The sequence below is a fragment of the Micropterus salmoides genome, unplaced genomic scaffold, assembly GCF_014851395.1.
Source record: "Micropterus salmoides isolate LMB-PRFRI ecotype aquatic unplaced genomic scaffold, ASM1485139v1 Ms_hic_scaffold_20, whole genome shotgun sequence".
In the NCBI taxonomy this organism is placed as follows: domain Eukaryota; kingdom Metazoa; phylum Chordata; class Actinopteri; order Centrarchiformes; family Centrarchidae; genus Micropterus; species Micropterus salmoides.
The window spans coordinates 12,800,105-12,827,172 of record NW_024041151.1 but is presented as its reverse complement, the minus strand read 5'-3'; the positions used below and the strand labels follow the sequence as shown (position 1 = coordinate 12,827,172).

General features: G+C 39.2%; 5 protein-coding genes across 7 annotated transcripts in view; 2 read left to right on the top strand and 3 right to left on the bottom strand.

Moving 5' to 3' along the window:
- Nucleotides 1-4,312, bottom strand: part of dym (dymeclin) — a 54,696-nt gene extending 50,384 nt beyond the window's left edge. Inside the window, exons 1-4 of the mRNA XM_038733617.1 lie at nt 4,076-4,312; nt 2,791-2,997; nt 1,202-1,254; nt 901-994 (exon numbers count right to left, since the gene is read on the bottom strand). Coding sequence (XP_038589545.1) covers nt 901-994; nt 1,202-1,254; nt 2,791-2,930 — 287 coding nt within the window. The 5' untranslated portion in view covers nt 2,931-2,997; nt 4,076-4,312. The remainder of the gene's footprint in view (nt 1-900; nt 995-1,201; nt 1,255-2,790; nt 2,998-4,075) is intronic.
- A 1,687-nt stretch (nt 4,313-5,999) lies between these two features.
- On the bottom strand, nt 6,000-8,941 carry LOC119914423 (UPF0729 protein C18orf32 homolog). Its single transcript, XM_038733723.1, has 3 exons — nt 8,803-8,941; nt 7,213-7,428; nt 6,000-6,746 (listed from the first exon to the last, which is right to left on the bottom strand). The coding sequence occupies exons 2-3, from the start codon at nt 7,390-7,392 to the stop codon at nt 6,681-6,683; spliced, it is 246 nt and encodes an 81-aa protein (XP_038589651.1). The 5' UTR covers nt 7,393-7,428; nt 8,803-8,941; the 3' UTR covers nt 6,000-6,680.
- rad1 (RAD1 homolog (S. pombe)) lies at nt 8,871-13,319 on the top strand. The gene is made up of 7 exons (XM_038733722.1): nt 8,871-9,008; nt 9,411-9,612; nt 9,902-10,010; nt 10,168-10,325; nt 10,565-10,665; nt 10,811-10,909; nt 12,485-13,319. The coding sequence occupies exons 2-7, from the start codon at nt 9,418-9,420 to the stop codon at nt 12,660-12,662; spliced, it is 840 nt and encodes a 279-aa protein (XP_038589650.1). The 5' UTR covers nt 8,871-9,008; nt 9,411-9,417; the 3' UTR covers nt 12,663-13,319.
- bxdc2 (brix domain containing 2) lies at nt 13,243-16,725 on the bottom strand. Its single transcript, XM_038733720.1, has 10 exons — nt 16,567-16,725; nt 16,091-16,202; nt 15,897-15,940; nt 15,743-15,813; nt 15,586-15,635; nt 15,422-15,495; nt 14,778-14,828; nt 14,302-14,403; nt 14,031-14,159; nt 13,243-13,909 (listed from the first exon to the last, which is right to left on the bottom strand). The coding sequence occupies exons 1-10, from the start codon at nt 16,699-16,701 to the stop codon at nt 13,667-13,669; spliced, it is 1,011 nt and encodes a 336-aa protein (XP_038589648.1). The 5' UTR covers nt 16,702-16,725; the 3' UTR covers nt 13,243-13,666.
- A 1,182-nt stretch (nt 16,726-17,907) lies between these two features.
- dnajc21 (DnaJ heat shock protein family (Hsp40) member C21) lies at nt 17,908-26,013 on the top strand. Of its 3 annotated transcripts, none has more exons than XM_038734132.1 (12): nt 17,908-18,326; nt 18,998-19,091; nt 19,206-19,329; nt 20,312-20,443; nt 21,415-21,719; nt 21,797-21,963; nt 22,368-22,461; nt 23,054-23,224; nt 23,329-23,377; nt 23,498-23,634; nt 25,045-25,135; nt 25,367-26,013. In XM_038734132.1, exons 1-12 carry the CDS (start codon nt 18,230-18,232, stop codon nt 25,526-25,528), a joined length of 1,623 nt encoding a protein of 540 aa, XP_038590060.1. In that variant the 5' UTR covers nt 17,908-18,229; the 3' UTR covers nt 25,529-26,013. The 3 variants fall into 3 exon arrangements, with proteins under 3 accessions (XP_038590060.1, XP_038590059.1, XP_038590058.1); XM_038734131.1 differs by having other exon boundaries at nt 23,495-23,634; nt 25,048-25,135; XM_038734130.1 differs by having other exon boundaries at nt 23,495-23,634.
- The last annotated feature ends 1,055 nt before the right edge of the window (nt 26,014-27,068 follow it).

Genomic DNA, 27,068 nt, shown 5'->3' with positions numbered 1-27,068 from the left:
TGTAGAACTGTGACAAAGATAATTGCTGTGAAGGGGCTGGCCATGTTCCATTGGTTTATGTCCGAGCTTGGCTGAAGTTGCATGTTCTTCAGTAATATGGAACATCCCCCTGGTGCTCTTAAAATAAAGACACTTCCCCTTTCATATTGTTATTTTATGTTGCCTTGTGTTTCTTTTTATATCTTTGCTGAATGCCTTTCTTAATGTCTTGCTTAAAGTACTTTGAATTGCCTTGTTATTGAAAGGAACTGTCCAAATAAACTCGCCTAACTCCAACATGATGGAAATAAAAAAGAAAAACAGTTCTCATAACTGCATTACAGCCTTCACTTTGAAAACCAAGAAAACTGTTAACTAACGTCGCCTCCACCATAGCTTATAATGATACTACACAAGTCACTACATGACAGAGACAAATGTGGGACAGTGTTGGTGAGAAACAAGTGAAGAGGAAAACAAGAAATGATTGGAACCTTCCAGCGCAAGCCACAGTGTTTCACAACTGCTAAACACCAACATGGGGCTGTCTAATCACACCCACAAATTGACAATTTGCACATGCCAATTATGTCAGACCCTGAAATGTAGGATGTAGATGGGGAGCGATATCTCCAACCTCTAATGATGTTTAACAGAGAATGAGGAGTTCCCACCCGAGGCATTTGGTGACTCTGCGGAAAATGGAGCTTGGAAGGGAGTCCAGAATAATGCCACATGTGTTGATGGTTATACCTCAGCAGTTTTCTCATGGGAAACTACAAGCACTTCAGTGTTTCGCCCCTGTAAAAAATAAAGATTCCCTGACTGCCTGTGATCAAACAACAACTGGCCTGTACTCCCGCACAGCGAACACTGACATGCACAGAGTCTATCATTACTGACACAGTTCATTGTACTCACTCTTGGCATTCTGTAGAGATTTTCAACTCTTTGGTTCTTCCCAGGAAAATTCTCACAAGAGCGCCAAAGTTCCCCGTTCTGGGATTGTTTTCAACTTGAGAGAGAGAAGAAGGAGAGAACGTATCAGCAGCATTACGTAAGCTACAGAAACTTGCTAATTTGACAGTTTGGCATGCAAACAACAAGAAAAAACTTTTGTTATTATATGCAACTCTGGAGAAGTTGATATTCATCATAACCAAGGTACTGACTAGAAAAACACACAACACACAAAAGGACGTTTATATCATAGACAACTTACTGAGGACCTTGGCCAGGGGGATAACAGCCTCTTCCAGCAACTTAGAGTCCCCACTGTTTAAAAGGAAAACCAGGGAAGAAAAGAGTTAAAATAAAAAAAAAGGAGAAGATACTTAAAATATACGCAAGAAAAAAGGACAGATCAGAGGACATGATTGCTTTTATCATCTGCTTTCTGTTGTCATCAGGGCTTGACATTAACACCCTCCAACCAGAGTTTTAACGAATTGCGATGTGACGCTACGACTCCCATGAGTACTCATTGGTCTAATAGTAAAGCCTATTGTCTGGCGTGCTACTTACCGACGACACTGTGAACAAGATGACTTTGTGGAGATTAAACAAGCGGACTCGCCGTGGTGGCCTTAGGACTGTTTTGTTCTGCCATTAATTATCAACTTAACCAGCGAAAGTGATGACGAAGCAAGCTTTTTTAATAGCATGAGAATCCACACAACATGTGGGTCGCACTCTCAGTGCCGCTGTGCGAGGGTGCACTCGCCAAATATAACATCCAGACTTTTGTCAAATGAGAATATAAAGTTGCATCTGTCACAGGGCAGCCACAGTCCCGTAGACCTTTAGACCGTCAGCCTCCCGCCTGCTTTTAACCTGATATGAGCTCTGTCATCACACGCGACTGATCGCATGCACACACACACACACACACACACACACACATCAACACAGCGTTAAGTCAGTACGTGAGTGTGCGTGGCCAACCAGTGTGGAGAAAAAATGCACAGCAGAAAGAGAAAAGGCAGGAGGAAAGTGCCATTAAATGCTGTAAAATTACAGAGATCTTCCTGATTAAGGGACATGGTGGTGTTTAAAAAGACAAAAACAGACTAGCAGCGCTGCCCTCATATCGTGATGTCAATCAAGAAAATAACTGGCAGTTTATTCGGTCTTGAAAATAATCATTGGTTGCAGTCCTGACTTAAACCACTCTAATAGCCTAATATAATTTTTGTTTTGTCCCCAGTGCATACATGCTCACTTTATGTCTTGTGTTTGTGTTCAAATAAATATGTAAGATGACCACATTTTTATTATAAAAGGCAAGCATAGCCCAATACTGAGCAGCATTGGTGCATAACAGCACAAGCTCTATTTATTTAGCTACCAGCAGGGACAATGCACATTAATAAACACCGTAGACAGACTTCAATGTAAATATACCAGAGTTAGCTAAACAGCTAATTTTCATCCGTGTTAATAACACTACATAGATTGATGAATGAAATGCCCTTCCTATGTGAATTTGTAACATGAGTTCCAGTCCAGCTGCAAGAGGGAATGCAGTCTCTTTACTTCTCAGAATGTTTTACAAAGGACTAAATGTTGACTAGTCGATCTAGTAACAGGTAACCCTGCTGGATCAGTACTGAAATAAGCTCTGCAAACATCCTGTCTACAGTTAATCTTGAAGGACTTTCTCATTGGATGGGTTGAGTAGATGCTTGGGGAAATTTGTCAAAAATGGAGGGCTTTTCAAGATGTTGTTAGAGGCATCCTTCATAGTTCATTGTTGTTGTTTGCTGTCAGACACATGTCTAACTAGACCTTTCTATGTGTGTGTTTGTGTACCTGCTAGTGGGACTGATAAAGGTGAAGGAGATGAGCTGGTTCCAGAAAGGGTCATTCTCCGATATGGACTCCGTGCCCACCAGGGCCTTGAGGCTGGGGTTTTCAGACAGGTCACTGACTTGGCTAGTGTTGGCACCCATCTCTGCTGGCTCCACTCAGCCAGACTCACCACTCTTCACTGCTTTTTCACCAAGCATATGCCAAATCCTGGGGCAGAGGAAAAGCTTTTATCTTTGGCGCCATCACAAAGATGAATTATTAACTCAAAACACAAATCTGCCAGTTGTTGTTTTTCCAGAAAAGGTCTGATCAGCTCAGTAAAAACATGCAGTCACAATAACCATATACACTACCTTACTGGAGAATCTGCTTTTTGACATAAATACAGTGACCTTAGTTCATATAATGTATAAAGGCCAGTAGGACATGTAACTGGCACAGCAGTAAGATTCATTATATTACTTGTAAACATAATTACAATTCAGAGTAAACGCCACTAGTAGTTTCACTACTCCTTGGCAAAGCTAACCCAAGCAATAAAAAAAGGCATGCTGCCATGGGAAATAAACGTATGGATCTTTGATCTCCCTACCCATGTACTTCAAGATCAAATTCTTGACTTGAGCAATTTATGTAAGCAAAACAGATCTGTCCTCACCAATGTCAATGCAAAACAATGAGAGAGGCCAAGTTCACTACAGGATGACACACAAGGAACCAGGACATGTGTTTTGTCTTCTCAAAAAGGACACACCTTTGACACACAGGTGTAGCCAGCGAGCAAACATTTGCCCGAGTGAACTGCAGCACACTGGAGGCACCAATTAAACCACAGGGACGTGTGTGCCTCTCATGTATAATGTAAAGAGAGGCACAAACCTGAGCTAAGAGGGGGATAGTACAGGTCACCATACAGACAATTTTCTTATGCGCTTAGGTTCACTAGTGAACAGACTACCATGTCCTTGCCAGAGCAAAATGTTGTGTCCTGATTCAGTGCGCCATCTCATGCGTCTTTAACTGTATCCGCTGACAAAAAGACTGCACTTGAATCTGCTGCTTCAGTTAACCAACTTGAACGACGTTAGCTAGCAAGAATACTCAGTGCTTTGGCAATTTCGACTGTCAAACACGGTACACTGACATTCTCAAATTAGCATGAAATCCAAGCTAGGTACATTTCTGATTCATGACAGAGTTCTGTTAACTTGTGGTAAATAACTCCGTGTTCAAAAAGCAGCTAACGTGCACTGCTTGTTTGCTATCAGCTGACTGCTCGGCTTACCTGTCATAAATGATTCTGGCAGTTTCCGCGGTCTCTCGGCACCCAGGACAGATGAGGGGCTACGTGTTTTGTTTTTTTAATTACACAAATCCCCCGTTCAATCCAATTTGTATATCATGTGAAACTTACAAAGTCAAATACTTGAAATTGTGTGGAATTTGAGACAATTAAGTTTACTCTACATAGTGCTTTCCTCCATGTTTTCCACGTCGCTATCCCTTGCGTAGTGACGACAGATGGGCATCATTACGTCTTCTTCTTCTTCTTCTTCTTGTTTTAATTTTATTGGCTGTTGGCAAATAATAAATTGGTGCATTACCGCCACCAACTGTATGGAATGTGGATCAGACTGTCTACTAGGCCTACTTAAATTATTCAAAAGAACAACAACAAAACCCAACTCATATCCCCTCAATCATATTAGTTAGTCTGAGACACTGAAATAAGATTCGATAACTCTCATCTCTTCACTTCTTTTGTAGAATATCTATTAGATCAAAGTGTAGGTGAAGTTAACTAAAATGGGCCACTTTTTGGTAAATGAGTTATAAGACTATAAAAGAAACTCTGCATGAGATTTTATTTTTATAAATTGGTATGGGTCTCTTAAATATTTATTTGCTAAAAAAATGAAAAAAACTACAATTGTTTTGGAAGTTTGAGTGTCAGCAGTTCCCTCTGTCCCATTTTAGCTGAACTCAGGTAAAATGGACCAGCTGTCAATTTTAGCAGGAAACTGACGTGTCTTTGGAGTGCCACAGTAACAACACCGTAAATACATTTCATACAATAAAAAGTTGAACAATTATTTCATTGGAAAAGATATTAAAAATGAACTGATTGCGTTGTATGAGTGTGTGTTTGTGCACACTGGTGTCTTTGTGTCTATTTTCTGTGTAAAGTAAAAGATTATTTAGGTTTTACATGGATGTAAAAGTGGCCTAAAAACCTATGAACCTGTTTTCTACCCTCAGTTTCTGTGTAACTTCTGTGTAAGAGTGTGTGTGTGTGTGTACGCGGCCCATTTTAGCTTGCTGGTTTAGCAAGATATAAAAGTACCTAAAATTACTATTTTCAGAAAAATCAAAGTTTCTTTACAAATTTAACTTTTTTATTTGAAAGAGCCTGTCAAAACATCTTAGATAGACATTTTGCTTTGTTGGTAAGCTTACTTATAACTACTTTATCACAAATATTACCACCCTTACTAAGTTTTGTTGCCTTTCAATGTAACTGTCCATCTGAAGCTTTTAGCCTCAAGTCCTTTTCCCCACAAGGTTTTACAGTGTTTTGTGTTGGATGGTCTTGACTATAGCCCTTTAAATTAACCCAGTAATTCTGTATACTTCTTATCTCTAGTGGCATTTCTCCCACTACACCTGTAATGCTGCTGTTGGGGTTGTGTCAAATGCACCTGTGCATAATCGGTTGATTACTTCTGTGACGTTGCAGATAAAAATAGGGCTAATAGAGCCCAAGTGCCTGATCTAAACTTTGGTTTTCTATGTACTTACAAGTACTATGAAGTCATTAAAAACATGTTGTAACTCCCCTAGGATGTATTTATTTTACACAGGCACCGCTATCACATTTATACTGTCTTAGTATATTCTATTTAAACATCAATGCACTTTTCAGCAAATTAGATGAAATAGAGGCACTTGACAGTATGGGAGCAGTCAATAAACATTTTTCTTCACACAACATATCCTTTAATTCAGTGATTAAACTCTAATTTGACTTAAGATACTATTCTGAGTGAAAAACTACAAGAATAACCAAGTAGGTGCTGTAAATGTATGTATATGTATCAGTATCATGATAATCACTGAAAAGAACAGCCAATTTTCTTAGTCACTGTAAAATGAGTGACTAACAAAAAAAGTCAAAATCAAGCACACACAATCAAGCTTCTAAAACCCCATTCAAAGCAAGGCAATTGTATTTCAATAAGGCAATTCAAATTACTTTACACAGAATATAAAAAGGCATCAAGGCAAGATATTAACTGTAAAACACAAAAGACGTTAAAAATAAGTGCAATTTAATAAAATAGGAGAATTAAAGTTACAGCGCAATACAAGATATGAATGAAAAGTCTGGTATTTAATTTAATAAAACGCAAATTGCAAGTTTTACACCTTGATTTGAAAGGACTGAGAGTTGGAGCAGAACTATTCAGTGCTTTATAGACCAACTAGTATTATATAACAACTTAAAATGAACCCTTAATGACTTCATAATATGAAGTGAGCAAACTAGCTGAAGTGGAAGCATGAGAGCAATTAATGGGCATCTTTTTTTATTTGAAGGTTTTCTTTTATTCATTCATTAAACTGCGAGTTTGACTTATAAAACTATTTCATTGAGACTGAATATTTAATACAGAAAATGGATGTATGATTTCGTGATTAACAAGGAAAATTTATCAACAATAACCAGTTACTTAAATATAACTGAGAAGATTTAAAACAAGTTACACACAAGCTGGAAGGTTATAAAAACCACTCCATTCAAAGAAGACATAAGTTATTTCATAGTTTCTCTATATTATATTAATTAAATATTTACACTGTGTAAGATGCATCATAAACATTCGGAGCTGTCAATCTGTCTTCTTATCTGCTGCCAAAGCGGATCCGTTGGCAGTGGCCTCACCATTCATTTCAGACTGAAACACATTAGAAAGAAAATGTCTTTCAAAAAATGCCGTCATCAACAACATGCAATCATGAAAGAGCCTCAAAACTAACACCATTATTAGACACGATTAGGTCAAGTGAAAGCCAACTTAGCCAGCCAACTTCAACCACTTTAAATACATTCAAAGTGTCTGAATGAGCTGTATTTAAGTGGTTCCTGGTAGATGAGTTGTGGAAGCATTATGTTTTTCTTCAACAAATACAGATTTTTTAAAAATGTATCTTAAACACGGCTGGAATTAATACCACAGTGTTAAAAGGAATATTATTCTGACAAATATATGTATAAAACACTTAACAGGATGCCACTGTTCTACATATTAAACATACAATATTGACTTATCACCCAGCCCTACACAAATTAATTAATAAAAGGAAAAAGGGTTTCACTATTAAAATGACAAGATAAAATCATTAGTACTTATTATCCCTTACCTTTGAAGTCCCATTACTCTTTTCACTAACTTTTTGGTCAGTAGCGCCAGTCTCCTGGACCGCTTTTTTGGTCCAGAATGTGTTGATAATTGGTGAAATGAAAGGATAGAGGAATGGCTCCAGGAACCTCTTGTAGACCCACAACAGGACAGGAATCACAATACAGGGAATGCACACCATGACTGTGGCTCAGAGAGGCCGCCGAAAATGATGAATCTGAAGCCGAGAAAGAAGACAAAGAGATTCATAAGTTGTCTATATATATATATATATATATATATATATATATATATATATATATATATATATATATATATATATATATATATATCTCTTCATGAACACAGGGGTGTAAAACTTTTAATGATTAATTTTAAATGTTATTTTATTGGACAAGACCTGCAACTGAATTGTCAATATGGATATCCCTGTGGGTTATAAGGTAGCCATTTAATAGATTTGAAAAGTTTGGTTAAACCCCCCACATGTGTGTCTACAGTGCCACCTGCTTTGAAAGGAGTTGGCCTGAATATTAATTACTGTGGTTATTAAATTTGGATGTAAATTCTTAACAGTTTGGGTTTTTTTACTTACAGAGGGTGTGCACACAATCATAACACTTAAGCAATCACCCAACTTTCAATACAATTTCAATATTAATGATGCAACAATGTTCAAATAATGTAACAAAATAACATCACTTCAATCCTAACTTATATTTGGAGAAACAATTATAATTATTTAGCCAACCACAGGACAGGAGGATAGATCCTAAAGCTGATTTGTGTAGCGTCCACCTCTATGAAAACTCACTCATACCTTTTACATTGTGTTTCATACAGCTTCCACCATGGTCCTATTTGATCATATGTTACCCTTGCTGCCCAGCTTCCCTTTGTTATGTGTTTTTGTGTCTTGTTATGTTTCTTTCTTATTTATCTGTTTGTCCTTCTTCCTATGTGTCCCTAAATAAGAATGTGTTAGTAATTTGCCTGGTTTAAAAAAAAACACTTCACTGGTCATTCACAGTAGCTAATGAATGGTAGAGCTGTACAAACATGAATATCAGCCAACCTGACTGCAGTGTCAACACTAGATCTTTCCAGGGGGCAACAGTTCAGAAGTAAAAGTAACAAGCAGAATTCCAGTGTCAAGATGCGTATTTGATGAGGTTTATTCTCGGAATCATTCTAGTAAGCTTTCCCATACCATTTCACAATGCGGTGACGTTTGTCACGACCTGTCAGTGAAATTCATGTTGGAAGCTAACGTTGTTAGTTTAAGTAATCGTAGCGAAGAAGAAGAGAGGCTGTGTTTTCAGCTCTGCTCGGCAACCTTAATCGTCAACCTTGTGGAGGCCCCAACCTGAGACAGAGAGCCTTTTGTGTGCTATTAATCTGTCTCGTTACTGATCAGCGAACAAAGAAATCACGTTAACTTAATTAACTGAGCGACTGTTAGCTGTTAGCTAACGTTAGCTTACGTTAGCTTACGTTACTGCCATCACTCGGTGGTGAAGGTACTATAACTAACCGGCAGACTACACAACATTTTCTAACCATGTGACTTTAACTGAGTAATAAGTCTCACCTCTTTAGATCACAAAACACCACTGTTGTCACGTATTGCCGCTGTACCCAGGATATTTCTCAGGTGTTTTGGACCCTGCTGCGAAGTCTCTGGAATGGACTCACACATGCGCAGAAGCTACTTCCGTGGTCAGAACCGGAAGTTGTTAGTTAAGCGGGGCGCTTTTCTTCAAAACAGAACCGTATGAGGGTCTGAATTACAACTTTGTAAGTGACACATAATCACAGTTGCCAGTAAAAACGTTTTAAAGTGTATTAATCCGGGATTCTAGATAGAAATTTTGGGCAGTTTGTTATTTACGTTCTGTTAATCTCTAATAACATGTGATTCGCTGCCATATAGCCAAACTTAGCTTACAATGTCAATAACAGACAGCAAAATGACAGTTTTGTGCATGTGTGGTACATTTTATATGAACCTTTTCGGCTAAGAGTTCAATCTTGATTGGAAAAATGAAAATAGTATCCATGTCCTAATGAAAGAGACATCTATGTTAACGATATATTAATTTAGCTGCTATTTCATAGTTTTGTGCAGTTTTTTTTTCACCTTCCAGAACATTTTCCGTCCAAACTTTTCTTGTAAAGTCCTGCGCGTCTTCATTTCAGTGCAGCAATGCCTCTGTCAACCCAGTCGCAAGACGACAGTGAACAATACGTTTTAGTTGCCAGCTTGGATAATGCTCGCAATCTCTCCAACATACTGAAAGCCATCACCTTCAAAGACCATGCCATCTTCAGCGCCACACCCAACGGCCTGAAGGTCACAGTGGAGGACTCCAAATGTCTGCAAGCCAATGCCTTCATCCAGGTGTGTGTACCTGGGAGATGTTTGCCCTCAGGCCCTTTTGCCAGAAAGCCTTACTTCCTGGTTAGGTTTAGGCACCAAAACTACTTGGTTAGGTTAAGTTTAAAAAAAAATAAAAAAAGACAGAAACCCCCTGAAGGTAAACTTCTCCCATGTTCATTTACATACATGATAATACTTTATAATTGAGTAAACACAAAGGAAGTGATCAAGTTGGGTCTTGATTGACCCAAAATGCTGTTTCGATTAAATGTATCCCCTATAATGGTGACATGCTTTCTCTTTATTCCAGGCTGAGATATTCCAAGAGTTCACCATAAGGGAAGATTTGGTGGGTTTTCAGGTCAACCTCACTGTTTTGCTGGACTGTCTTAATATCTTTGGAGGAAGCACAGTACCAGGTAAAGACAAAAGAAACCTTAATGGAGAGTAAGCTAAAGGGAAACAATGAAACCAAATTCTGTTTAAACACAGTAAATCTCTTTAGCCATAGTTAGATTATTATCCATCTCAGACATGACACTGCATTTCCATTATCTCCCTTATGTAATGTTGCAGGAGTATCCACAGCCTTACGGATGTGCTACAGGGGGTACGGTTACCCTCTGATCCTGTTCCTGGAGGAGGGTGGGGTGGTGACTGTGTGCAAGATCAACACACAAGAACCAGAAGAGCCAATTGACTTTGAGTTCTGCAGCACCAACGTCACAAACAAGGTGGTCTTTCAGTGTTTCATATAATGAGAGACATAAATGTGGCCAACTTGAAAAAAACTAATAGTAAACTCATACACATCATCTCTTTAGATACTACACATTAACAGTAAAAATACTCCTTTTCTGTTGCTTGCAATGACTACTTTACAAACCCATAAAGAATTTATATGACAATATCTGCAAGTTCTATGAAAACAGTACATAATTACAACTCATGTATCTTTTGGCTCTCTTCAAAGGTGATCCTGCTGTCCGAGAGTCTGAAAGAAGCCTTCTCTGAGCTAGACATGACCAGTGAGGTGCTACAGATCACCATGTCTCCCAGCCAGCCATACTTCAGGTTTGTTGTCAAAACTAAAATAGCTTTTCAAAGCTACAGTATAATGCAGCTCATGATTATATTTCTAAAACTCAAAAGACCCATGTTCAAATACACATATCATCTGTTCAATAATTAAACTGTCAAATCTGGTTTGTTTCTTCAGGTTGTCGACGTTTGGGAACTCGGGAAGTGCCCATTATGATTATCCCAAAGACTCTGACATGATGGAGCTGTTCGGATGCACCAAGACACAAACCAACAGGTTAGCATATTACATTACAATGCATTACATTTACTCATTTGGCAGATGCTTTTATCCAAAGCGACTTACATTTGAGGAACATCATACAAGCATCAACAGAGCATCAATACAGCACGAAATCTAAAGCTGACAATACATACTAGTAAGGGCAGCAATAAATACTAGTAAGAGCTAATAGCATGTATGGCATCAGTGGGGTAAATACCTAGGGAAGGAAGTGAGTTAACAAAAAATTGCAATCAATAAAAGAGAATTGTAAGGGGATAGAAGAAGAAGAACACAGGAAGTGCATGTTAGAGGTTAGGAGTTAGAGGTGTTATAAGAGGAAGTGTTCTCGGAAGATATGTGTTCTATAGCTTCTTGAAGTTAGAGAGGGGACGCCCCTGCTCTGATGGCATATAGTAGTTTGTTGCACCATTGGGGTGTCACGGATGAGAACAGCTGGGACTGAGATTGATTTGTGTATTGGGATGGCAGAGCCAGGCGGCTTTTGTTGGAGGAGCAAAATGGCCGAGAAGGAACGTAAGCTTGTATTATGGAGTTTAGGTAGATGGGTGCAGACCCAGCAGACACTCTGTATGCAGCATTAATGACTTGAATCGGGAGGCCACAGGTAGCCAGTGGAGGTTACTCAGTAATGGAGTGACATGAGTTCTTTTGGGCTGATCAAAAACCAGACGTGCTGCTGTGTTCTGAACCATTTGTAGGGGTTTCACTGCACAAGCTGGTAAACATGGCCTGTACCATTAGCTGGGTGGCGTACTGAGTAAGGTAGGCCTGATTTTTCTTATGTTGTATAGAGCAAAGCGGCACGACCGAGAGACAGCAGTAACATGGTCTGAAAAGGACATCAGTCATGACCCCCAAGTTTCACACCACCCAGGTCGGAGTGATGATTGAAGAGTCAATTTGTAGTTTGATGTTATGGTGGATAGATTGCGTGGCTGGAATGACCAAGATTTCAGTCTTAGAGAGGTTTAGTTAAAGGGGCCAGCCTTCATCCATGCAGATATGTCTGAGAGACAGTCCATGATCTGTGCCGAGACGGTGGGGTTGTCTGGCAGGAAGGATAGGTAAAGCTGCGAATCGTCTGCGTAGCAGTGGTGAGAAGCCACGCGAGCGAATGAGCACAGTAAAATAAACTGTACTGTTGCAACCATGGGGTGGACTAGGAGGACTGGAGGAAGTTACATGACATCCACAACAAAATAATGGCAGAGACAAAGTAGTGGATGAATTAACAGAAATTATGTGCTATTTATTTCCCAGAAATTATTTTCAATTAGTTTCCTTGTGTTGCTCTGTGAATGTAGTGGACTGTATTCCCCATGCCTGGGAAATGGACATCCTGACTCACTAAATGACATGCAACCATTAGTAGTATTAATAATTACCCCTGTGTACTGTTCCTACTCTGTCTGGACAAAATATCTGCCAGTAAAAAGGACAATTAGTTTGTTTTCACCAGGTCCACCTTGCATTATAATGTCCACCTTTTGGCCAATATTCTTGTCTCTGTGTTTTCTAATAGTTGTATTAAAGCTCCACATTCTGTGCTGTCCTCTCTGCTAACAGGTACAAGATGTCCCTGCTGAAGCCATCCACAAAAGCCCTGGCTTTGTCCTGTAAAGTCTCTGTGAGGACAGACAGCAGGGGCTTCCTCTCTCTGCAGTACCTGGTCAGGAACGACGACGGACAGATCTGCTTTGTAGAATATTATTGCTGTCCTGACGAGGACGTGGAGGAGGAGTGATTACAGTCCACTCAATTCCCCTTTAAATAAACACTTTGACTTCAGTGGTGGCCAGTTTCCCAGAGGAGGCAGTACAGCCAGTGGGTGCACCCAGGAAAACCTGGACTTAATGGGTAATGGGCACAGTGGGAAGGTTGCATTTCAGCAGAGCTTTGTCACTGGATTTGTGGAAAGATAACCAGACGGGTGACATTATGTGCCCGTGTGTAGTTAGACCACTACAATGCTGAGCTTATAATTTCATAGAGATACAGAAAGTGATATACAGTTACTGTATTTTGCGTCAGACGTCCCTCAACATGTCAGCATTGCCTGTAACTAAGATTGTAAATAAGTCTAAATGGTTCGTAGTCCGATTACAGCAGTCATCTGTCTGCGTTCAGTATTTCCTCTTTCCTTCCTTTAACTCGTACAGTGAGCCGTTAACAACCCATAAGACATTTATGAAATGCTACATTGGTACATGTTTCTGAAAGTGTCTCTCTGCATGTACATGGCCATAATTGTACCTCATGTTGAACGTGTATGCTGACACCTTTGACAACCATTTGTCTGAAGTATACAGCAGATGACACTGACAGTATGTAAATCATTTTATTTCCATGACTTACAAAACAACTGTAATCACTCAAAAGCAATAAACATGTTTGTTTTTTACACTGGAATATTTACTTTTATCAAAAATGGATGGGCAAATATAGTTTGCAGTATTGTAGAAACAGAGGCCTTAATGGCAGCTAGACTGCAATCCTCCTGAGTGAGGGAGCTAAATATATATTGTGTGAATCCATAAACTATGGCAACAGACACTGAACACAACATATGCATATTTAAGATTTTCTCGTGTTGTCATATGATAATAACGTGTTGCACAGTCTTTCTGTAAAAAAGACAAAAAGCTCATAATATTGGACTTCAGACCTGACTGAACCGTAGCATTATCACATTTTCTTCGCATCGCGGCAGCAGTAAGCCATTCGCTCAGCTTAATCCAGTCCATCCAGTTACCTGCGTGCCATCCTCTGTCTTTTGAACGCTTTGTGTTTGTTCTTCTTCACCGGTTTCGGCGCAGGTGCTTCTGTCTCAATGTGAACAGGCGTCTCATCGGCTGGTGTCATGAATACGTCAGCTGTAACATCTCTGGTCAAATCATCCTTCGCATCGGTCCTCTTCATTTTCTGCATCTCCTTCACCATCTGCTTCTCACGCACCCTGGCTGCCGCCGCCAGTCGGATCTGTCGCCGGTGCTGTGGGTGTGTGAAGAGAGGAGTGACTGATGGTGCAGCATGGTAATGTATCAGGGACATTAAATGGGATTCAATAACATCCCCATGCATACAATATAAACTACCGTGCACTGGATTTTACCATGTTAGGAGACCGGAAGTCTGGGTTTTCATAGAGCGTCGGCCCTCCAAAGCTCCCCTGAAAGACCTTGATGAGATTGAGAACAAAGCGAGGGCCGATCTCTACTAGAGAGGCATCCTCCTCGATGATCTGAACGTGGAACAGAGAAAATATTATAAAATGTACATAAACGGAAAGAACAACCCTAACCCACGACAGAAGAACAATGAAATATTTTCTAAAAATGAGAATGCAGGCATAGAAGACTTTACCAAGAGTAATGAAACATTACCTGATAGTTTCTGAACCATATCCTATTGTCTGCGATGGTGAATGTGAAGACGTGGTCCACAAAAGGCTGACTCTTAGGGTGGTAGCGTGGAGTGGAAAATGTCTACAACAAGAAAACAAATTGAGTACTTCCTAAATTAAATAATGTAGACATACAACCTACTCAGCTTTTAAACTAAAGTTAAGCCTGCTCATTCGATCTAAACAATTATCAGGGTTGACAAAGTCCAAGTTATGTTACAAGTAAACTTGGGGAGTTTTAGCAGCTCAATCCAACACCGTTTTTCTCAGTTTAAACATACACAGCGCCAACTAAATGATAAATTGTTGAATATTTAAGTTATGTAACACTGATCAGCTCCGTCTCACATTTCCACAGTGTCATCTTCTGGCTACAGTTCAACTGAACTGAGTCTACTTTGCAAGGCTGTTACCAAAAGTGTGGTCAGGATTAACGTATGCATCTTGTATACACACCTGGGTGAAGAGCTCCTTCAGTAAAGCATAGTGGGGCTCTTTGTCAAATTTCTATAGGAGGAAATAACAAAAAAAAGTTTAGCTCTTGTTCAGGTCTGACAAGTTCTGACCTTCATTATTACATCCAAAGCATATTATAGGCCAACAGTTTGTCAGAACAGCTGGAGAATCATGCACCAAGAGTGGAAAGAGCAATGTATTTGGTCTTCTTAAGTTGTATCTGTGCTGCTGTTGATTATTTAATTACACAACAGAACAAAAAATAAATTACTATATAATTTATTAAGCATAAATGCCAAACATTTGCTACTACTAGCCTTTCAAATATGAGGATTTCCCACTTTACATCATATATACTTTTTATAACTGACTGTGTTTAGGGTTTGGGTTGACATCACCTTGGGATTTGGGAATTTGTGATGGCCAGTTTTCACAATTTTCTGACCTTTTAAAGATCAAACAATGAATTCAAATCGGTAAATAATGATTAGCTGCAGCCCTAGTTGTGCTAATCCCTGAAGTCATCTGGTGTGGTGTGGAAAAAATTACAGGTCTTTGTGGCCGACTTCCGCCTATCACTGACATATACCCCTAATACAGCCTAATTATGATTGACAGAATCACTGACAACATGTGCTACTCACAGGATCGAATGAGAGCAGCGGCCTGGATCCTTTGAGGCAGTTTCCTGTCATCTTGAGTTCAGCCAGTGTATGAACTGTGGAGACAATATAAATCAGTTTTTACCCATGGCACACGACAGGTGTTGTTTATAACACATTGGTACTGTAGTACAGAAGTAACTCACTGTTTTGGACCAGGAACTTTGCAGAAGGTCCATGAGGGCTGTTTGAAATCCTGAAAAGGTGAGAACATTATTGATTTTACTTTAAATTTGTTCTACAACAGTAATTACAGAGGCCAGCAGAATATTTTAGAGAATGTAACGAAGACCAAATGCTCACCACATGTAGAGGTCCTGCTTCTTCTTGGCCTCGAAAAAGAGGCATTTGTTGCAGTTTTTGATTTCACACACCTGGGAACAAAGCTGATCTTTAGCTATGCTGTAATGCATGTGATTATATAAAAATGTGTCCAAATTTGAAATAAGAATCTCACCTCATTAACAACAAACAACTTGTCCTTTCTGTCCATTTTTGTATCTAACAGACAAAAGAAAAACCTCGTTATTATGACAAAACGTATATCTCTGCTGCCACATCAGAATAAGCAACAATCTAACAAGTGTCAGCACTTGTAGTGGTAGTAGTTGGTTGAAATAAAACTGTAAATGAATGACACACAGCACTAACCTGCTTTTGAATGAGGCATCATGGTCCTCAGGTCTTGCATCAAGTGTCTTGTTCTGAAGTTGATGCCTCTTGAGGAGAAAATGAGAACCCTTTCCTTGTTTGTCCATTTACCCTGTTAAAGAGAATTTCATTCATAAGATCAAAATAAACTAAAACACGCTAATTAATAGTGTGTTTAAAACATTTCCAATGTGCATCCAGAGGACCTCTTCATTCCTAAAAGTAGTAACAGACTGAACAAAGTGTGCTTGGCCCTGTTTTGTGCATGAACGGTTATTGATTTCAGACTGGACTGTTTTTAACATACACGCATTAAATTAACTTAAATTACACTATTCAGCTACATGGTGTTCGCCGTTTTGGTTTACCAATGACGTTAAGTAATTTACAGAAAATATACCCCCAGAGTACTGGTGAGCTTCAGTTAGCTATCGAGTCACCAGCTTCAGTGGCTAATAACGAGCACGAGCCCTTACCGACGAAACCGGTGCTGGGATTGTGACTTCATTTTTCTTCTCTTGCTCAGCTTCACCTGCATCTGCAACAAATTTGACTTTCTTCGCCTTTTTCCCAGCAAGCTGTCCTCCACGTTTTCTCTTGAACGCCGACATGTTTGTACACCGACACAACTCTCGCGAAACCACAAGTCCACCTCCGCGCCGCTAGGGGGGACCCCTAGCGGCGCGGAGGTGGTACTGCATATACTACACATGGCGTCAAAAACAAAGTATGCTTATTTATTTACTTACTTATTATTGAAAGTGTAAATCTCTCTGTCAACACTAGAAAGCACTATGGTATGATAACTTTATGCAGGTATCTGTGAAGCCTTGTAAGATTCGTTGTAACGGTATGGAAGCAGGTAAGTAATATTAGGTAATATAATGGGCATAGCAGTAATGACCCAATGAACTGCAAGTTAAAAAGTTGTTGTAAGGTGTTAATGAGTAAAATTTAGAAGAATCAGATAGAAGAACCAATGACGGTAGAATAAAGCTTTAATATTCCAGAGGGGCAATTTGGCTCACAGACAGCAGTCAATCAAAGTAAGTACATAATGAATACAACAATGAATAAAAATGGCAGTCGCTACAGTACATACATACAATACATGCTGGACTGCAGTCACAGACTCCCCTTTAATGAGAAGTAGGTCTTCTGTGAAAGTCAGTGAACAAATCTTTGGTTGTAAACACGTTCAGCTGCAGAAAAGACACGCCAAGTGACAAATTGTCCAACCACTGGGTCATGAATCCATGTTCCTCATTGCGCAGAAGGCTGACTATTACCAAGTCATCTGCAAACATAAGAACATACCTGTCTTTATAATAACAGTTGTTTGTGTACAAGACAAGTATAAAGTGGGTAAACGATGCAGCCCTGAGGAGACCCCGGGAGGATGAATGTGTACTAGCTGAGAACCATTCATGTGAACTCTCTATTCTTTATTTGTCCAAAAAAGAAAAGTAGTAGTAGTAGAGCCATTGCAGTTAAGGTCAAAACCTAGATTCGACCTAACAGTAACATATCCAGATAAGACTGAAGGAGGGTGAAAGGTTGGGCAAACGTAGCCACCAGTTTAGCAGACTGAAAATGTAGATGAGAGATGTGTGATTATAATTGATTAGATTATAATTGATCATTTTGAGATAGTTTAATATAAGATCGTTTTATTCCACTACATTGGGCATTTCCCGAATAGTGCTTAGAAATATGAAGTATGTCAATTGAATGAGAGCTCAATTTAATTTCGAACTGTAGAGGGCAGAAAAAACGTGAAACTAGCTTAAAGTTTACCGAAAATAGAAATAGAAGAAGAACAATTCTCGCGAGATGTAGCGGCACCATACAGCAACGATATGGTCCTGACAACCGGTTTTAAAGCATTTTATCGTGTAGATGTTGTCTCTTAGTGATGAAGGGATTTGCGCAGATTTGAATATGTAAGGCGAAACAATACAATATTGTTGCTATCACGTGAAAAGTCTAAATTACTTAGAAGATAGAAGAGACATGCGGCACTGTCGCTAGCATGCTGCAGTTAGCGACATGCTAAAGTTAACCGCTGGGTACAACGTGAACAACATTTTACTGAGTATTTAATGCTTGAGACAAGTTTCTCTTTACAGTTAGCTAACAATGAAGTGTCACTATGAAATATTGGGTGTGAAACGAGATGCAGGAGACGATGACTTGAAGAAATCTTATCGTAAATTAGCATTGAAATGGCATCCAGGTAAGTAGTGGTAGAAACCTTATAGACTTAATGTTAATGAACAGTATCCCTGAAGCAGAACAGAAGATCGGAAAATTACTTAATTTAAAGTTAAATCCCTGAATTCACTTCTATAAATGTAATTTTAAGTATATATTGTTAGTAAATTGAAAGTATTAAGTGAATGGTGTGACATATGATACTACATTATGATGGAAAGTTATTATATTGGCTGGTGTAACGTTACACGCAGTTTGAATTGCATTACTTAATTAGTTTTACATTACAACTTTGTACTCTGAAGTAAGCAACTACACATGTCAGATAAGTTAACTTTAATATAGTAACGTTAAACGTACAGTATTTGCCTGTGAAATAAAGGGGAGGTATTGAATTTAAGCTTTCCAAGTGAGATTAACTAAAATAAAGCACCCACTTTTGATATTGTAGTTGTCTGTAACAAGTCATTACATATTGAATACATTGTGTTTATTTACTAGACTCCTGACTTTCTTATGCCCTTTTTACTAAACTGTAAATAGGCAATGCTTGAAACTGCAGCTTTGTCAGTATATTCCTTCCACTTTCAGTAAACTTGCATCAACATGTTGTTAACTCAAGCTTCACAAAATTGTCAATAAATAAAGAAGTTTTCACTAACAACAACTGTGCTTTCCTTCTGAAATTCCCAGATAAAAATTTGGACAATGCTGAGGAGGCAGCGGAGCACTTCAAGCTGATTCAGGCAGCTTATGATGTCCTGAGTGATCCGCAGGAGAGAGCTTGGTGCGTACATATTTATTTCAACATGTGCAAAGAGTTCTTCTTGACTGTTTTATGGACAGACCGTGTGGGTTAAATATGTTTCAGCTGGTGCCTCTGTCTCCTTCTGTGTGGCAGGTATGACAACCACAGGGACGCTCTGCTGAAAGGAGGACTGAGTGGAGATTATGAAGATGACAGCATTGACCTGCTGCAGTACTTCACAGTCACCTGCTACTCTGGCTTTGGAGATGACGAGAAGGTGAGTGTGCGTGGTCATGTGTGCAAAGATCATGTTGCTCATTACTCACAAAACAACTTAAACCAGGTTTTTTAGTTATCTTCTACAGACAAAGAAAATACCAAAAGAACAATGATCTCAATCTGCCAAAGTGACATTACCATATGATATTTGTAACACATTCTCTTCTCTACTTTGTCCGTGTTATGTTTTGAGGTGGGGAGGAAAAGAAACAGTTAAGGTTTTGGGAGACACTTAAATGTTTTTTCCCAAAGGAGTACATGTGTATCCACAACAAGCACAGAGATACCCAAGGAAGGTTAAAATCAAGGGCAAGTGGACATAGTTGAAGATACTTGAAGGTGTTTTGCCCCTCATCCAAATGCTTCTTCAGTTCTCTGATGAAGTCCAGTTGCCCTTGATTTTAACCTTCCTTAGATAACTATGACCTGGTTGACTGAGAATCTTCAGAGACAAGCACAGAGATAAGTATGACTGACGTAGATATGAAATCAAAACACATACCAAACAACTTCATTTGATGCCTCCTGATATTAAAAAGGCAATGTAACCCAGGAGTTGTGCCACCACTCAAATAAATAACAGGCCAGACTGTCTGTCCTAGTTGTAAAGGAAGGAGTAATGAGATTATCAAAAGGCAAATCAATACAGTGACAAAATAAATTTCAGCTGCAAGGCTATTTGTAAGCTGGAAATTATGCCCTACTTAAAAAAACAAAAACATCCAGTCACCTTTTCAGCATGCAAGAACACACAGCCAGTCTACCAAAACCCCACACGATTTGATTAAACCCAGTCAGAATTTCTTTGGTCTCAATCCCAAAAGCTATGAGAGTCCAGCACCTCAACGACAGGTTGTTCAGGTTGGTGGAGGCAGCTTCAACCCTTGGGATTGTGGGGACAGAAATTCTTTCTGGCATCTCAGACCATTTATTTTCTCATTTATTGTTCCCTCTTGTTTTCATCCACTCTCTCTCCCTAGGGCTTTTACACAGTTTACAGGAATCTCTTTGAGTCCATTGTTAAGGAGGAGAAGGAGCATGGCAGGGTGGAAGAGGAGGAAGAGGAGGAGGAGTTTCCTCCCTTTGGAGACTCTCAGAGTGACTACGATACCGTAAGTCAGCCCCACAATTTAAGGTTCTGTGTGTAATATTTAGGAGGATTTATTGACAGAAAAGCAATATAATATACATAATTATGTTTTCAGTGGTGTATGAAGACTCAACATAGTGAACCGTTATGTTTTTGTTACCTTATAATGAGCCATTTCTCTCTACATACACCGCGGGTCCCCTTACATGGACGTCGCCATGTTGTGGCACCTTGTTTCTACAGTAGCCTGAATGGACAAACTGCTCTACAGAGCGCGTTTCATCAGTACGCTGAATACGTACGAAGAAGAAGTAGTTGTAGTAGTCGAGTGGTTTATTAGAAGTAAGAAAAGAAGAGAAATTTAGACAAATGGAGGCCCACGCTATTATTATTTAGCACAAGAGCCATCAGAGCGTGTCGGCCATTTTAGCTTCTCTTGCGTGCTTAGAAAGGGAGGGGGGAGCGGTGCATTCATGTGGTGTTTGGATAATCAGAATTCCTTCTTAAATCTTTATTGCAAAAAGAGAAATAAAGTTTACATAGGACATAAAGAAGTATACAGAGCTTTGATTCGTGCAAAATCACATATTGCATACATATATTTCACAAACATGTAATATGTTTATGCGTGTTGTTTATATGCTCTGAAAATGGTAATCCAACACATCTTTGTAGTAGCGTCCATGTTTATTCCACATGCCGATGTAAGAGCACATGAACACACACTGAAGTCGGAGGAAGGACTTCACAGCTTGGGAAATGAGACCAACACTCACTGCTAGATGCCACTAAAACTTACACACTGAACCTTTTAAACACTTGTCTCAAGGTTGTTCCTCTTTTGGATGATCTAAGAGTTCTTTATACACTTCAGTTACATGAATAAAATAGTAAGCACATTTTTTCTGTTCTACTTTCTCTGAGTAAAAACTAAAATATTAAAAGTATTTAAGTAGGCTTGTGTACTTTATCAGTCTATTTTACATATTACAGGTAGTGCATGTGTTTTACGGCTACTGGCAGAGTTTCTGCACACGTAAAAACTTTGCCTGGAAGGAGGAGTATGATACCAGGCAGGCCTCCAACCGCTGGGAGAAAAGGGCCATGGAGAAGGAGAACAAGAAGACCAGAGAGAAAGCTCGAAAGGAGCGCAACGAGCTTGTGCGACAACTCGTGGCTTTTGTTCGCAAGCGAGACCGCCGTGTGCAGGCCCACAAGAAGCTGGTGGAGGAGCAGAACGCTGAGAAGATCAAGAAGGTGGAGGAGCTGAGGCGCAAACAGAAGCTTAGCCAGGCCAAGTAAGTAGTTGCATAAATGTGTTTATTTTGTTTTTTCTTCTTCATAATTGTAATACTGTACTGTATGTCTATCCAAGACTGGCAGAGGAGTACAGGGAGCAGAGCTGGGCGGCTATGTCTGAACTAGAGAAGGAGCTGCAGCAGATAGAGGCTCAGTACGGAGAGGAGTTTGGAGACGCATCAGAGAGTGAGGAGGAAGAGCTGGAAATGGACGGACGGGAGAAGAACAGTGAAGAGGGAGGAGGTCAGTGAGGAAGCGTGTTTGAGATTTATCACAAATGATATATCCGTCCATGTTATAAGCAGATCAGCTGATCAGCATCTTGATATGCACCTGTGAGGTGGATGGATTATCTCCGCAAAAGAGAAGTGCTCACAACATCCCGTTAGGCCGTGTATATACATAGTAAACGTTTACTATGGGTTTATCAGTCTATTGTTGCATTTAAAGTTTGAATTAATTCATTTTAAAGGGAGCAGGTGGTTCTCGGCTTACACCTTCAGGCAAGTCAATCACATAAGCTATCGCCACAGATTTTAATTAATGCTTAAATAGAAGTTAATCATCAGTGAAGTATAAAGTACTTTTCTTTCCTTTGTGTGAAGTGCCTCTAATTTCTTTTTCAATGCATAAATGTTCATTCACAGATGCAGAACAGCCTGATGGCGACGAACTGACAATTGACTATTATGATGATCTGTACTGCCCAGCCTGTGACAAATCCTTCAAATCGGATAAAGCGTGAGTAACTTAATAAGTTCATTCACTTAACTGTAAGTGATTTTTAAACAGCGGTTGCAATGTGACCTATGGCCCTGATATAAATTACAGAAAAACATGGGGAATAAAAAAACAATCTTGGGTTCTAAACGCTTGCACGTGTGGACTTCATGTATGGTTTTCTTTTCTTTTTGTTGTCTATTTGTAAAATGATTTTTGTTCCTAACAATGCATCTGAACAATGGAGGAAAAACTGTATTAGTCAAACTTTAATGATGAAGGTTAGTCATTTCTATTGTCTGCACTTATTTATGTGTTGAGGGAATTTTCTTATCGATTCGGTTCTGACTCATCAACTTGCTCGCAGCCGTTTATGCTATTGTTTGTGAGTTGTTGTTTTTTTTGTTTGTTTTCTTACTCACTGCTACTTCACATAGGCAAAAATGGGACATGAAGGAATGTCAAATAACCATTATTAGAGATTATATGAATACCTGTTTTTGGTAACTATACAAATCTGCAAAGGGCTTTTATACACTTCACACATGTTAAATCTGTGTTATTAAGGCCTTTTACAAGTATGTTCATCGTTTCTTTCCTTTTCTCTCTACAGTATGAAAAACCATGAAAAATCCAAAAAGCACCGGGAGATGGTGGCTTTGTTGCGGCAACAACTAGTGGAAGAAGAGGTTTCACTTGGTTTGAACCTGGACGGAAGAGAAGAGGAAAATGAGCAGGAAGAGGAGGAGGAGGAGGAGGAGGAGGAAGACAAGCCGAGGCAAAAGTATGTAGGTGAATGTGATCAGAGAGAAAAAAATGTAGTAAATGACCTGGTTGTCAGGCTGGATTTTATATAATTTCTTCACATTTTTCTTTCCAACAACACAGGCTGTCCAAAAAGCAAAAGAAGAAAAAGAAACAGCAGAAAGTAGTACATGTGAGTAAAAGTTTTCGTTCTTTCAGTGGCTGTGCCTGGTTTAATGTACTCTTTAATGCCTGTGATGTGTCCCTTTTTCTTAAAACCCATCTCTATTCGTGCTTTTTACTTCTATAGCAGAGTGCTCCGGAGGAGGAAGAGGAGGAGGAGGCGGCAAAACCAACGCTGACGACCTGCGGGGAAGATGCCCCTGAGAAGTCAGCAGACCCTGCAGAGCCCGAGAAGCAGGATGATCGTCCTCCCACAGAAGTCAAGAGGTCATTTATTTTTTTATTTTTTTTGCCATCTCCAGATCTGTAAAGTGTTCTTTGTGATAACAGATACAGCTACTGTCTCTCTCTATCTCTGTCTGGATTTGTTCAAAAGTTAGCATTTTGATAGTTTTAGACCAGACTGAAGCTCCCTCTCCTTATACGATTTCAACTTCTGGCTATGTAATGATATGGGGCTTTGGCCACATGGGGGCAGCAGACGACGCAACACTTGTCATCTTGAAAAGTCGTGCATTTTTTGCAATCAATTGCTTTTTTACACATCCAGCAGCCACAGAGCATTCGCATTCATTAGGAGTTGTGTTTCTGACATCCCGATAAACATAAGTCAAATATTTACTTTACTTTCAGCTCTGTTTTGGGGAAAAATATGCAGCTGCCTAGCTTGCTAGATGTTCCTCAATGTTTACCATTTAGTCTAACTTTGTCTGTTTGGTACTGGGCAGTTGGTTTATTAGAGCTTTTTTTGCTGGAAGTTGCTGGTGTAAACAGGCTTGATGAGAGTGGAGTTTGTGGGTCGTAAAACCAAAACATTGAGCTGAAAGGTAAATGTAAATGTTAAGCTCCGTAGAGATTAGAGGGTGACATGGGAGCAGATTTTGACCGTCTCATCCCACTCCCACAAAAATACTCTGCCTGTCCCGCCCCACTCCCATGACAGAGTAAAAGATATAAAAATCAGAAAATAGCGTTTATACATATTAGAACTGCATATTTATTTGCGACCTGCCAGCTAATGTTGACCCTTTTTCCTGTCTCGCCCAGTCATGTGAGTGACATTGACTCCCATTCCCCGGGAATCCCACAGTAAAAATGTCAGCCTCTGGTAGGGATGAGGCGAACTGCAGAGTCAGGAGATAAATTCTCTGAGAGTTCATCAATACGAGCGACACCTTTCGCATCACATTAATTCATTCATATTTGATCTATTGCTAAAAGAAACATTTTGCATTAATTCAATTGAGTGTCTAATTTTTTAAAATGTGTGCCCCCCTCATTAGACTTGTGGACTTGGGATCCTGTTCCCTTTGATTGCTGTTTGGTTCAGATTAGGTTCCTGATGTCAGACAAACAAAGATTTAAAAATAATTTTGCCCACATTGCATTTAAAAAAAAAAAAAAAAAAGTTCTCATTCAGTTCTTGGGGTACTATTCAAAACAGAGGAAACAACCTTTTTGGAAAAACAGGAACCTCATCTCATCCTATAGATTTCAAAATCCTTTCATGAGCACATGGCATTACAAAAAATGACAAATAGGGGATGCAACACAGTTCATTTCTGAATTAAATTAGGCAGGATAACATGAATTATTTGAGTTATAAAAAAAAATAATGGTGTTTGCCTTAACATTTTAGAATATGACTAATTATTTGTTGTCTAAATGTTGCCTCAGCAGCTCTGGGAAGACAAAAGGAAAGAAGGGAGGAGGAAAAGACAAGCCAAAAAATGTCAAGTCAAACACAGGAGGAGAGCAGTTTTCTGAGGTATGTACAGTAAAACCCACAGCTTAATGCTATTTTGTGTGATTTGTATTTATCATTATGAATTTAATAATGTCTTCTGCTTACACATGCTTTCACACTTTTCAGTTTAACAGCATCCCTTTTTGAGTTATTTTAAAGAACCTCATTAGAATATTTTGAAAATGCACTTACTGTAAGACAGTGATCAATAGTTTTATTATTAAACCACGTATTTCCCTTTTCCACCTCCAGAAGGAAGTGAACCTCTGCTGTGTGACCTGTAACAACGAGTTCCCCACACGAAACAAGTTGTTTGACCATCTGAAGACGAGCGGCCACGCCTCCGCTCTCTCCTCAAACGTTGCTCACAGCTCCGTGAGCAAGAGCAAAAAAGACAAGAAGAAGAACAGATAACAAATCTTTCATGGGCTGATGAACCTGACCAACTTTTACTCAGCGGGGACACAGGAAACGACGCTCTGAGAACTAAGATACACCAGAAAAAGCCTTTGAAAGTGGACTTTAATAAACTTGATTGGCTGACTGAGAGCGGATTGTTTTTTAAAGTTACACAATCATGTTCGGTGAGATTGTTGTGTATTTGTGAGAGATTAAGACTCTTTTTGCAGTTATGAGTCTTCCAAATTGGAATGACTGAAACTTTGCGCAGTGTTTCTGTACTGATAAACCGGTAGAAAAATAGGACATGCCTTTATCCCTATTAACAGATCCTTTACTGTTTCAGAAATTGTCTCTTGGTTTGTCATGAAGAGCTCAGTAGTGGTATTTCTGCATCATAAAAATAAGTGATACTGCACGCTGATATTTATACCAACACTCTGGAATGATTTGCATTAACAATAAACAACTGTCTGCTGTATATGTCTGGACAAAACATGCGCCTGTACCTTTTTATTATGCTGTTATATTGGTGAGACAGAAAAAAACAAAAGGGCATATGATGATTGTATTTCAAGGTTTGGTCCTTGGCATTGAGTTACTCCTCTGACCCATTGATTTCCTGTCCATGTTGCTGTGGATGGGCATGTTAAAAACTGCCCAGGAAGAAATCTACATCCTCCACTGTGATGCGGAAGATCTGAAGTGGTGAGAAAACAAGACAAGCGTAACCAGGTCAGGCACCTTTTTTCTGTGTCGCAGACTAAAAGCAGAGCAGGCACTCCAGACATTTCTGGCACGTGTTAAGAGGTGGAGATGGGAATATTCCTGCAGCAAAGTAAATCTATCGGTGCAAAGCGCAATGTGTTAGTGTTCTGTGAACGAATTGTTTCAAGGAGGTATTGAAATTTAGAATTGGCTCATAATAGTTTTTTAATGTGTAGAAAACTAAATTATTGCAACTGTAATTATTCTCAAAGACAATGATTACAGTTGCAATAATTTAGTGATAAATGGTGAAAGCTAAGAACACTAAATTCTAAAGAGCACTGCAGATTTATTCAGTGCTGCTTTGTGAATAAATCTGAACAAGTTTTGTATGCATTGCTTTTACATTCTTGATGTTCTGTTTGATTAGTAAGAGGAGGTGTGAAGTTGTAGTGGTGACATGTTGACTTTGCAGTGAATATGCTTTTAAAAACATCTGCCCCATATTCTTCTATTTTTCTTCTAGTATAATAATCGCTGGGCAACAGAAGCAAAAATATTTGCATCATTTTATTTCCCTAAGTTAGCAAAAGCTGTAGTAGTAGGTAAAATGATCAAAGATCGTCTTAGGAAAAGGGTGCAGCAGCCAAACAATCACAAAATGATGACAAAATGTGCCACGTTGAACACAAGCAAATACTAATAGGAACACGAGTCTTTGCTTATGCATGGTGAAGGGGTTGCATTAAAAATGCCAAGCAAACATTTTTAACTTGTTTAATGGGTTTTTCAAAAAAAGTAAAAAAAATATGTGCAAAAATACAGTCACTCCAAACAAGATGGTGTG

Bases quoted from the DNA above. Each gene is read 5' to 3' on its own strand.
- LOC119914423 (XM_038733723.1), bottom strand. From the start codon at position 7,392: ATGGTGTGCATTCCCTGTATTGTGATTCCTGTCCTGTTGTGGGTCTAC. The intron at 6,747-7,212 runs GTAAGGGATAAT...AATGTGTTTCAG, and splicing joins AGAGTAATGGGACTTCAAAG to TCTGAAATGAATGGTGAGGC.
- rad1 (XM_038733722.1), top strand. From the start codon at position 9,418: ATGCCTCTGTCAACCCAGTCGCAAGACGACAGTGAACAATACGTTTTA. The intron at 10,326-10,564 runs GTGGTCTTTCAG...CTCTCTTCAAAG, and splicing joins GCACCAACGTCACAAACAAG to GTGATCCTGCTGTCCGAGAG. The intron at 10,910-12,484 runs GTTAGCATATTA...CTCTGCTAACAG, and splicing joins ACCAAGACACAAACCAACAG to GTACAAGATGTCCCTGCTGA.
- bxdc2 (XM_038733720.1), bottom strand. From the start codon at position 16,701: ATGTCGGCGTTCAAGAGAAAACGTGGAGGACAGCTTGCTGGGAAAAAG. The intron at 15,814-15,896 runs GTGAGATTCTTA...CTTTGTTCCCAG, and splicing joins AGTTGTTTGTTGTTAATGAG to GTGTGTGAAATCAAAAACTG. The intron at 14,160-14,301 runs GTAATGTTTCAT...TTCCACGTTCAG, and splicing joins TATGGTTCAGAAACTATCAG to ATCATCGAGGAGGATGCCTC.
- dnajc21 (XM_038734130.1), top strand. From the start codon at position 18,230: ATGAAGTGTCACTATGAAATATTGGGTGTGAAACGAGATGCAGGAGAC. The intron at 19,330-20,311 runs GTGAGTGTGCGT...CTCTCTCCCTAG, and splicing joins GCTTTGGAGATGACGAGAAG to GGCTTTTACACAGTTTACAG. The intron at 23,635-25,044 runs GTCATTTATTTT...ATGTTGCCTCAG, and splicing joins CCTCCCACAGAAGTCAAGAG to CAGCTCTGGGAAGACAAAAG.